At 44.5% G+C, this 12,175-nt stretch overlaps 1 protein-coding gene across 2 annotated transcripts in view; it reads right to left on the bottom strand.

Moving 5' to 3' along the window:
- Plcb1 (phospholipase C, beta 1) overlaps positions 1–9,921 on the bottom strand; it is a 689,095-nt gene extending 679,174 nt beyond the window's left edge. For both annotated transcript variants that reach the window (NM_019677.2, NM_001145830.1), the window contains exon 1: positions 9,454–9,921. In NM_019677.2, coding sequence (NP_062651.2) covers positions 9,454–9,552 — 99 coding nt within the window. In that variant the 5' untranslated portion in view covers positions 9,553–9,921. The remainder of the gene's footprint in view (positions 1–9,453) is intronic.
- Positions 9,922–12,175: the final 2,254 nt, after the last annotated feature.

Below are 12,175 nucleotides of genomic sequence, written 5' to 3'. Positions count from 1 at the left end.
CGCAGGGTGAGGTTACTGGGAGCTGATGGGGTCTTCAGAAAAGAGAGACTTATTGGGAGGTGTCCAGGACTATAGGACCCTGTCTCTCTCTCCCTTCCTGGCAATGAGAAGATCTGGTTGTACTCTGACACATTCTCCTGCTATGACACAAGTTCCCTTGTCCAAAGGAACAGGACTGAGCTATTAACACTGAAACCTCTAAAACTAAGAGGGGAAATAAACTTCTCCCGGCAAGTCGATTATCCCAGACGTTTGGTTTTGTAATGGAACGCTGACTAATGCAAGCATACGGATTGGTATGTTCTTAGAAGAGATTCCATAGAAGAGAAAATGGTATTGTCCAAAGACGGGTGAGGCGAGGATAATAATGAACCCTCAACTCTGAGATGCTTAGGGAAAGATCAAGGTTGTTAAATGGAGAAGGCGGGAGTGGCTTTGGGGCAGGAGCTTAGGGGAACCAGGGAGCTGATACACAGTGAAGGGGAGGAGTGGGGGGAAACTTAGTTGACCAATGATTTTGCTGCTTCTGTGCAGAATAACTGTTGGAAATAGAAATTTGATTTTAAATAGAAATTTAGATCAGTAGGCCTGTATTTGCTACATTTTCATTTTAACAATAAAGATAATATAACTTCCTCTCTGTGAATCATTCTCACAGAAGAATGTTTTCAGATAAATCAATCTTTTATTTCCCTGTAATTTCCCACATTTAGGAATTTCTTGAAAGGTGGTTTTCACTGGTTATATGAATGAGCATCTATTTTAAAAAAGCAAAAACCTGTGGTTCCATTCATTTTACTAGCGAGACTGGGTGGCAGGTGCCTGGGAGCCCAGCACTTGAGAGGGAGAAGGAACCTAAGTCTAGTATCTGCTACCTTGTGAGTTCAATGCAAGCCTGAACTTGAGCCAAAGATAGCAGGACTTTGCCAGGCAGGTTTTGGTGGGAAAGAAACCTCTCTGGGATTGTGAACAAAAACTGATGTGGACGGATAAGTAAACACTTGACAGCACCACTGGAAAGGCCAAAGAAGCAACTTGCAGATGAGTCTCCATGAATGAAGCCAGCACCTTCAGACTCAAGAAAGCCAACAGAGATCCAACATACACCAAAGACAAAAGAAAAGCTTGACTGGTAAGAAGACTGGCCTCTAAGCATGACAAACCCTTACCCACTGTGCCACCCTGTCAGTGGCTCACAGAAGTGCAGACAAAACACAGGGTAGGCAGTTGGCCTCTTCCACATATTTGTCCTCCAAGTTTCAGTCATATCCATCAATTTAATATGCAGCCAGAACCTCAGCCCCAAAGCATTTTGGCACATAGACTTTAGGTGCCCAGACATCCTGTCACGTGATGTCATACCAAGAGTGTATGAAGATGGGTGCAAAGACTCAAGCACACTCAAATATCACAAATGCATGGTTTATTTCAATAACTTTTCTTCGATCAGCTAGACAATCAGCTAGACTCCTTGCTGACTGGCTCTGTTGACCTAGTGCTCCTTTTAAGGTTCATATAGCCTCTCCTATCACAGGAATCAAAATTAACTTTCTGACACTCATTTTGTAGGTAAGTCTAACAAAACAATAATGATTTTTTTTTTAATACCAAAATCGTCTCTTTGAATCTTGCAGGCCCCAGTAGTGTCTGGTGACACATGCCATGTCCAGTCCAGGTGACAATGTTTCCTTTGCTCACTAATCCCTTTTCCCCTGGACTTGCTCATAAAACTTCAACACAATAAAATGAAACAAAACACTAAGAACTAAAAAAGCCCTGGAAATGGAGAGCAGATGTAGGATGTTTTTAATTCTTTTTAAATACTAACTACCTAGTGTTCTCATTTTATATAATAGTCTATTTCCTATTCTATATTAATTTAGATTCTTGGTAATATATTTTTTCAACATCTATTAGTACATAAACCAAAACAGTTTTCAAGAATGTCAATTAAAAATTTTCAAAATAACATATGAAAAGAAAAAATGGAATATTAGACCTTCGAAGGGATCAGAGATGACTGGGAAAAACTCTTATTAAAAAGCCAGCCATTCTTCACATCCTATTTCAACTCATTTTTTTCCACAAGAATTAAATGCTTCCTTAGGATCCAATTAGTAAATCATCTCTCAACAATGTGTCTCTAGGACCTTTGCTTCAGAGACATACACCATCCGGCTCTGATTAGCGACTTAAATGCTGTAAATATGCAGTGCATATGGAATTTGTGATAGGGCCTGAACGTCTGCAGGAACCTAATGTTAGCTCAGGGAACAGGAAATCTAATATGCTCAGCTAGCAAGGATTTGTATTTAAACAGAGACCCAAAGCATCCGTCAACAACCACCAACCGGTCTCATTCCATTTCTGCTGCAGCCAACCACTCACAGTTACAGGGAACACTTTTGAAAAAGAGTTTCTTAACTTCAGGTTGCCAGGTTGGCCATAAGAGAGCAAACTCGTCCATTTACATACCACCACAGGCAAGTACAGTTTGAAGCTATTTACTGATGGGTTAAATTCAAGGGAAATATCCAAGATATTCTAATTGCCAGTACAAATTAAGCTAGTGAACTGGGAGCAGACAATGTCTGCATCGGGTGCTATGAAGAGAAAATGGGCTGCAGCTATTCCAATTCCTTTGGGACACAGGTTGGAGCCGAACTATTCTCTTTAAAATGATTATTTTATATTAGGAGACTTCTTCCTCGATGTTTACATGTCATAATAAAAAAATACTAAATTAAAAACAAAACGAAGGTTGGGGAACAGCCAACTGATACAGCACCTGGTTAGTACAGAGACCCCGGGCTTAGCCTCAAGCACAGAAACAGAAATGAAGGGAGGGAGGAAAATGGGAATAAAAAAACAGATCCCGACACCTGCATTCTATGAGCCTGCTGTGCTGTGCAGGTAACTGCCTGTGTGTATTACTCTCACCTGTTGAAATCCTAGAGCTGTGTTTGTTCCTGTGGGGCACTCTCCACTCCTACGCCACTTTCCACAGTCAGCCCGAGGAGAGATAAGGACCTAATCAGGGGTCATCTACGCTAAGGATCAATCACTTTTGTTGTTACTGCTGAAGAGAGGGTCAGTTTCAGCAATAATACAAAAGGCTGTAGGCTGAAGTGGTTTCGTTTAGTTTCCGTTCAAAATAAAAATAGCTGCCGTAGATTAAAAACAGGCATAACCGTCCGTGGAGTTACCAGTCATAAAAAGCTACCCAGAGGGTAGGGAATGGTGTTAACAATGGACTCTGGATCTTTTCAAGCTGGACAGTAATGATGTCCCTAGAGAATGTGTTGTTGACAAGTGACTGACTACTCCATGAACACTGATGTACCAGGACACATGACTCGTATTCACTTTTTTCTTACATTGATGTTCCACTGTGATGTAAACCTTAGCTCACCTTTACATCTTCCATAGAGAAAACTATAGTCTTGTGTTCATTTACATCATACTCATTACTAATTATCAACAGAAAATCAGAGTTCTTTGGACAGACAAGAAATGACATATGCAGGTATTTTTTTTTATTCAGTTTACATGCTTGTGCATGTGCCTGGGTGTACATATTTGCATCATGCACATATTTGTGGAGGTCAGAAGAGGGTGTCAGAGCCCCTGGAACTGACTTATAAACAGTTGTTAACAACAATCTTGGATGCTGGAAACTAAACCCAGGTCGTCCGCCATAACAGCTTGGAATCTTAACTAACGGTGCATCCCCATTTACTCTGTAGAGAATGATGATGCCTTCAGTCAAAATTCCACCTCTGTTCCTTCTACTCCCCAAATTCTCTCCAAAGGAAATCTGCTGACTTCCCACTTCTGACACCCTCCTCTCTGCTCCCTTCACTAATCCTCTCAGTATGATCTTGTCGCCATTATAGAAAACATTACTGGCTTGCTTGTAGAGAGTAGATCCTGCTTTGAATTAAGTAGAATCATTTTCTTAGGAACATTTGAAAATTTTACAAAGGGTAAAAATAGATGTTCTTCCTCTTTAAATTATAAACTATAACTTTGAAACTCATATTAAATGGAATGCAATAAAAGTCTGAAATTACAGACTGTACTCCATAGAATAAGAGTAGTATCTTACTTGTCCAGACTACCTTCCTAAAATCCATGTATTCGTGTCTATTTCTATTTCTATCATTTGCTTGTTTTTTCAAACCTGCCTCTTATTGGGGTTTCCTGTGTGTCAGAAATGATATGAGGAGATGCATATGACTCCCAGCAGCTCTTCTGTGATGTAAGAAATTCAATAGCCATAGTACAGTTAAGAAACATGAGGCTGAGATAGACTAGGCAATTTGCCTGCAGTATGATAGGAATTTGGGAACCAAGAGTGATAAACAGAAGAAAAGACCAGACCGGACCGGACCAGACTAGACCCGAAGCTGGGTTTGTGGTATATGCCTTTAATCCAGGTACTCAGGAGGTAGAAGCAGGCTAATCTCTCTGAGACTGATACCAGCCTGGTCTACAAGGAGAGTCCCAGGACAGTCAGGGCTGTTATACAAGGAAATTCTATAAAAGGAGGAGAAAAAGAAGGAGGAGGAGGGGAGAGGGAGGAAAAATGTTTAAAAAATGAAAGAGAGGTGGGGAGATGGAGGAAGGGAGAGAGGGAGAAAAGAAGGAGATGGGGGAGAAAAGGAGACTACTCCTTGGAGGTTGGAAGATTAAAAATAAAAATAAGGTCCAAGGTTTGAAACATTGGCAGGCCAGAGGCTGGGGCTAAGGCAGGGGATATTACACAGCTTTGGGTCATTCCTTACCTATCTCCTGTTCAATTGCTGAGTAGCAGTTTCCTCTGAGATTGAAACATTCTATTCTGGAGGGACTGTTTCTTAAACCAAAAGATAAACAACTAAAATAGTTCAGGAAGTCCCTAAAACTGACCAAATTCACCAGGCCACTTACTCCCTAGAGTAAACAATAAAGACTACCAAGACTCACTCTGAGCCAAGCCAAGCTGCAAAGAAAATTCACAGACAAGACCAGCTCCCTGAAAGAACAAGAAACCAACCAAGCTGCCTAGAAGAGGGCTAAGCACCTTGGAAAGAACTCTCTCCAACCTGTTGAGCTGACTGCAGGCTGTACAGTGTGCTCCAGGTTCCCAGCTTTTGTGAGTTGTCACCTATGCTGTGGTAGGCTTGGAGTAATTTCTGCTTCTGCAAGTAACCCTTCACCTACTTTCCGATAAGTAACATTAATAAAAATTACTGTTCACCATGTTGGACTTTAGAGTTATCTGAACTTGCTCTGTCATGGCTCCCTATCTGGGATAAGTAGATATCCCAGTAAAAGTTTGACCTCTAAACACCAATCCAGACAGAAGTCAAAACTCAAGAGAGAAAAGGCTCTCTAGATAAGATGAAGAAAGTAAATTACCATCCACTGTCTACCTCACCACAGCTCCCCTGGAACACCCACAGTACAAAGAATTGACCATGTTCCACCTTTAATTGGGCCATGTGCAAATACAAACTAAAAGGCTATAATTTGATTTTTTTTTCTTGTTACTAATAAAGAGGCAGCTACAATAGGTCAGCTCTTTCTCCTTTCACTGAGTCCAACAAGACAGGATTAGCTTCGATGTTACATTATGTCCCAAATTACTAGTTTTAAATTACTGCAACATTCCAAACCTTCTCCTGACTTCTAAGGGCTCCCAGATCTTCCTTGACACAGCAGGGAGTGTCTGAGTGGGTGCTGCAATGTCTGGGACTGCTCCTGCTCTTGGCCATTTGGTACCTGCTGTCATTGGTTTGTGCCTCTGTCAGTGCCAACCATCCCTAGACCATCCAGGAACAACCTTTCCAAGACTATGGTAAAGAGCCAACAAGTTATGCCTGACATAGCCCTGTCTATGTGACATCTCCCATTCCATATGGTGGCTGGTAAAGCAGGACCAGTGATTATGTTGTGTAGCACTTTACAATCCTAAACAACCCCAACATATCACTTTTAAATTCTCAGTATGCACTGTGATGTCTAATATGATAGTAAAATATCTATGGGATTTGCCCACACTCCCTCCTTATAAACTAGAAAGCAGGATTCTGCTGTTTTCACAGCCAAGCAGGTGTACAAAGGACTTCCAAGTTGTTTGTAGCATTTATTTTTCTTCTAGATAAGGAACCAAAACTACCAGCCCAGAGATTGTCCCACCCACAGGGGGCCTTTCCCCCTTGATCACTAATTGAGAAAATGCCTTACAGTTGGATCTCATGGAGGCATTTCCTCAACTGAAGCTCCTTTCTCTGTGATAACTCCAGCTGTGTCAAGTTGACACAAAACTAGCCAGTACAGATGGGATGTTCCCTTGGGGTAGAAAGAGAGAGTATTCCCCAAAAACTTAAAGAAGAGAAACATCCATAGCTCTGTTACACAAAATCAAATCAGAGACCCTTTCAAACCTGGAGAACAGGAAGGGAGGGAGGGAGGGAGGGAAAAGAAGGAAGGAAAAGAGTAAGTAAGGAAGAAGGTATAAGAACGATTTATTCATTGTCTAACAACAACTCAAAAGAAATGTAAGAATGTGAGTTATCCATTCAATTCTGAGTATTGATGCTTCAGTAAATAACCCCAGAAGATCTAACAAAGCTGCCACTGGGGTGTTTCCAATTCCTAGATGACAAATGCCTCAAACTGTAAGCAGAGACAAAATTAAATTCACAAGCCACTGGACATTTTTGTGAACTAAGAAGCTGCAGTAACAGCTCATTCAAAAACCTTCTCCCTGGTCCTACACAGTGCTGTTTCCCAGAGCAGCGGATACCACAGCCACACTAACTAAGGCCTTGTAAGAAAGGTACACCCTCAAGCCCTACCCCAAAGCTGAATCAGAAACAGGGTAGATCCAGCAATCCCAAGACTAACAGAACTTCTGGATGCTTCTGAGGGGAGAAGGGAAGGGAAGGTTGCTTGATTATAGAGAAATCCCACAGACCATTACATTAAATGTATAGGGGATATAGTATTGCCAGTTCTGTACAAGAGACAACAAAGGTTCAACATGTTTATTTGTCTAAAGTCACACTGCTGAGTGAGAAAAGCCAGACCTCTGGTTCTAGATTTGGTTTTCTTTGTCTGGAAAGTGAAGCTTCATAGAGATGCAATAGAAACAGCCAAACAGATCAAACTGGCTTGTTGCTAAAAGAGGAAACTCAAACTCTAGGAGTACCAGAAAAGGGGATGCTCAGGGACTACAATAGGGATACTAAGAATGTCTCCATGCCTCCTAGCGCACGGATCAAACACAGCAAGAGAGCCAAGTGCCTGCAGGGCACTTCTCTAAAGTCCATTTAATTCCTTCTCTGGGTGCAGTCTGGTTTCTCTTAAGAAGATCTCTGGGCTCCCTCACAATGGGCCTCCTTAGCACAAGCCTCCCCAGGAACTCACTGCTGCCTTAATTGGAGGACTCTGCCCACTTTTCCCTTCTCCTAGGGCTGGCTATTGGCTTCTCCATCATTCCCAGAGCATCATTTGATCATGGTGTTTTGATGATTTTGGATCTCTTCTATTTAGCATATCCAGTCTATAATGGGAGAGATTTTACCCACTTTCTCCATCACCCTCAAAATGTAGTTCAAGGCAGGCACTGATGAAGTGAGTGTGGAACATTTGCTACTTAAATACATATAACACAAATCACCTACCTGGGTATCTATAACCTTCGCTCTCAAAGTTATGTTCTCAAAAACCAGACTTTATGGAGAATTAATAAAATATAGTTTAAAGACCATTAGTAATAAGAATTCCAGAGCTTATGACTAAAATTAACCCTTTTTTACTCTGGGATTCTGCTCTGCTCTCCTCCCCTCCCCTCCCCTCCCCTCTCCTCTCCTCCCCTCCCCGCCCCTCCCCTCCCACCCTATCCCCTCTCAGCCTCTCCCCTCCTGTTCTCTCTCTTTCTCTCCACTTTACCCTTTTCCTCTTTCTCAGATCCACCCCTTTGTTTGCTTTTTACCTAAGGATGTCTATGGATGAGAACATTGCATTTGTTGAACTGCACTCTCCTTTTGTCTTCTTAACAAAAACAATTCATCTGTGTCTGATTTATTGTTTCGATTCTATTCCATTTATAACAGCCTCCGGTCCAATTAGACTGGGACAGAAAGGAGACAAGTGCAAAGCCCTTGGTAAAGAGGGTGTGTTTACATCCTTGCCTCCATCATTTGGTAATTGGCAAGAGATTTCAAGGAGGCTGTGGCTCTGCTCATACTGCAAGTTCAGTTTGCGCTTCCAACTGGACAAAATATAGACACGGATGCACTCATCTAAGTAATTGGATTCACTACCTGGAATATTTAAATTGTTTTCAGACACTGGAAATTGGCTTAAGAAGATTAAAGTAAAATACCCGGAAGGATAACAGGCTGTAATTTACGGAGGTGGGAAATCATTTCAGTTAGAAGACGGGTTCATTCTCCTACAGTTGCTCCTGATAGGAGATGTGTTAATCATTAGGACTGGAATCTCTTTAGATCCTGACAGCTCAGGTTTATTCGGGTGAGTGGTTCTTATCAAACCCATTGGATGACACCCAGGAAGCCACATCGATAGGGTAATGTGCATTCCATTGGAGGTTTCTGTCAGAAGCCTTCAAGTGTTCTGAAGGTAACTAGGGTGGAGGGAAGGGAGAGGTCATAGGAAGTCCTGGAGCCGGCCAGGATCTCTCCTATACAGCAACGGGTGCAAGTAAACCGGAGGGTGAAGTTGTGGGTCTATTTCAAAGTGAAGACCTAAGCAAGCTTGTTTTTCAAAACCTGGCCCTGTCTCTAAGTCCATCCTGCGCTCCTCGGCCCCAACAGCTACTAGTTTGCTCACCAATCCGTTTCTGGTGTGCACCAACAGCCCTTTCTAAGGCCCCTCACTCTGCAGTCAGGCGCTAAAGTTTGGCATCAACGACCACCTGTCGGCTGTACTGCTGTGTCCTCTGCTGCTTGGCCAGCATTTTAAAAAAATGCTCAAGGGTTAGCAGTAACTGCAAGGTTTGGGACCTGGATAGTAGCTAGTACTTCTTGAAAGAGGGCAAAGGAGGTAATAGGATGCCTTAGCTAGCTGAGGTGGTGGGGGATGCATCTAGTACTCTCCAGCGCTATCCAGCTGCTTCTAACTTCATGCTCTTTTCAAACTCTCAGGACCTGTCACTGGGTAAAACATGTCCCTTCGGTTCCACTGGCCCCAAAGACTTAAGTCCCTCAGGAGGTGCTGGCCAGACCCAGCAAAGATGTCAACTCTAAACCCCCTAGGAGGAGGAGAGCGCGCGGAAAGCTGCCACCCTCTACCACCCACCCAGGCATCTGGCAACCTGTGCGCCCTAGGCTGCCCGCTCCCGCTCCAGCGCCCCATTGCATAACGCGCCCCTCGCCCCACCCCCACGCAGCCCGCCCTAGGGTGCCCGGTCCGCACCCCACTGCGCCGCCCCTCACTTACATCATCCCACTTGACGAATTTGGTGCCCTTCTTGAGGCTGTCGGACACGCACACGGGCTTGAGTTGCAAGGCGTGCACTCCGGGCTGAGCCCCAGCCATCTGGGCTCATCGGGGCTCCGGGCGGCCCGGGCGAGCGCAGTGGAGACGGGACGCGGAGCTCCGGGCGCGAGCGGGCTTGGCTCTCGATTCACCAGGCTCTGGGCTTCGCTGCCCGCCGGCCTCCGGCCTCTTGGCCTCCGCACCTCTGGCCCGCGCCGCTTAGTAAGCGGGACGACACGCGAGGGTACAGCAGCCTGCCATGCCCCGGGCGGGACGCAGGATCTGGAGCCCGCGGTGACTGTAGAGCCTCGGGAGACGCGGAGGAGCAGAGCCGGGCAGTGCGAGTCGCCCGCCGCTGGATCCTGCTCGGCCGCCGCCTGGAAGCGCACCATTCAGCACATCCTCTGTGCACAGAGGGAGCGCGCGAGTGACACGCTCCGGTCCCCTCCTCCCTCCGCTCCTCCCGCCCCTGCTCCGCCACCCTCGCTCGCGGTCCTCCTCCCCCAGCTCCCTGCCCAACTTTGCGCGCTGGGTCAGCAACGGGAAGCGGGGACGCAGCGGCACCTCCCGGCTCCCGGGCCCCACTGCAGCCGACGCCTGCGCCGCACACCCTCTGAGCATGCCCGGTGCCCCTAGCCAAGGCTGGCGTTTGGGGGGCTTTCTGGGAAAGATATGGTTAGTGGTTAATCAGATCCTAACCAGTATGTAAAGAAGAACATTGAGGCAGAACGGGGAGAGAGCCCTAGGCTTTCTTTCTCTCTGGTGCTTTCCGGCCTTTTCAAAGAAAGGGTTCTTATTTTGTATAGAGAAGCACTTGAGAGGTTTAGCTCAAGAACTCCAGAGAAAACTTGTCCTGCCAGAAAGTTTGAAGCCTATAACCTAGATGGCCCACAAACAGTGTTTAGGAAATAAAAAGCTCGGGGAGGGGGGCAGCAAAGCTTTTATTCCTTAGAAAGATGAAAGGAGTGGGGCCCAGGGCCTGGGACAGGGTGGGAGTCATATAGAATCATAGGTATAGGGATGTCATCTTCACTCACAAGGTTCATACTGTCGAGTGTTTTAGAGGTTGTAGAGCATCTAGAATCTCCGTCCATCACAAAGGTGGAGGGTGGGGTATAAAGTGGCAAGTATACTTCAGAAAATAACCACTAATAAAGTTAAAGATTTGTGTATCACACAATCCAAAACTTCTGCTCCTAGATGTTTGCTCAAGAGAAAGGAAACCATACCCAAAGGAAACTTGTCCAGCAATGGTAAAGGCAACTGAAACTTGTAAACGTCAAACAATAGGTGACTAAAAAAACAAAGTTTAGTTAAGTTTCTAAGTTCCCCAAACTATTCCATGATGAGAAGGGACAGAGACTCCAGAACATATCCATGATCACACAAAGTTTAAGCCAAACAAGAGCGTGCAACAAGATGCCCTCTGCAGGGTCTGTAGAAATAATCCAGGTATTCTGTGGTGACAGAAAGTAGATCGAACAGGTACCTGTGGCCAGTAGCGAGCAAAATTTGGCATCAAGGGGAACCTTTGAGAATGATGGGAAGATTCTGTACCGGCGTATTTACATTTGACAAACCTTGTACGACTAGACACATAAAATGAGTGAATTTTATTCTAATAAACACTGCCCTAAAGGTTGGTTTTGGAAAAGAAGAAGCAGTATGAAGAAGAGACTCCAGTAAAATGGTTTTAGACGGTCAAGGCACTTGCCAGCAAGCCTAATGGCCAGAGTTTCATCCTCAAACTCCACATGGTAGAAGGATAGAACTGACTCCTCAAAGTTGCCCTCTGACCTACACACCTACACCTTGGTACACTAGGACATGCACACACACACACACACACACACACACAGAGAGAGAGAGAGAGAGAGAGAGAGAGAGAGAGAAGAGAAAGATGGCTTTCAATCTTTTTTCTTTGTGTACTTGGTTTTCAAGTTCTAGTGCTGCAATGAAACACCATGACCAAAAAGCAAATTGGGAAGAGCAGGACTTATTTGGCTTACATGCATCATTGCAGGAAGTCAGGACAGGGCCAGAAACTGGAGCGAGTTGCTGATGCAGAGGCCATGAAGGAGTGCTGCTTACTGGCTTGCTTCGTCATGGCTTGCACAACCTGCTTTCTTATAGTCCTCAGGGATATCACCATCCATAATGGGCTGGGACCTCCCCCATTGATCACTAATTGAAAAAAATAATCCCTTATAACTGGAGCTCATGAAGACATTTCCTCAATGGAGGCTCCTTTCTGATAACTCTAGCTTGTGTCAAGTTGACACATAAAACCAGCCAGTACACCAGGTCGCTGTGGGCCAAACTTTATAAACTCAGCCAAAAGACTACTAAATAGAAATAATCTAAGGGTGAATCCCAGTGGTTTACCTGATATGTATAGAATTCTGGTATAAATCCCAAATGTTACCTAAATATACATTCATAGATCAACAGACAGATGATAGATTATCAATAGATAAGATAAGAAAACCAGCCATATTCTTGGAACTATCATAATTAATGAGTTTGGACTCCTGTTATCTTTGGAGGCCTTGTCTTGATCTTGGAGCAACTTCACACACATACTGACACACACACACACACACACACACACACAGAGAGAGAGAGAGAGAGAGAGAGAGAGAGAGAGAGAGAGAGAGAGAGAGAGAGAGGTGGGGCGACATTA

The sequence above is a fragment of the Mus musculus genome, chromosome 2 (assembly GCF_000001635.26).
Source record: "Mus musculus strain C57BL/6J chromosome 2, GRCm38.p6 C57BL/6J".
NCBI classification, from domain to species: domain Eukaryota; kingdom Metazoa; phylum Chordata; class Mammalia; order Rodentia; family Muridae; genus Mus; species Mus musculus.
The sequence above is the reverse complement of the archived record's forward strand: the minus strand, read 5'-3'. Positions and strand labels throughout refer to the sequence as shown.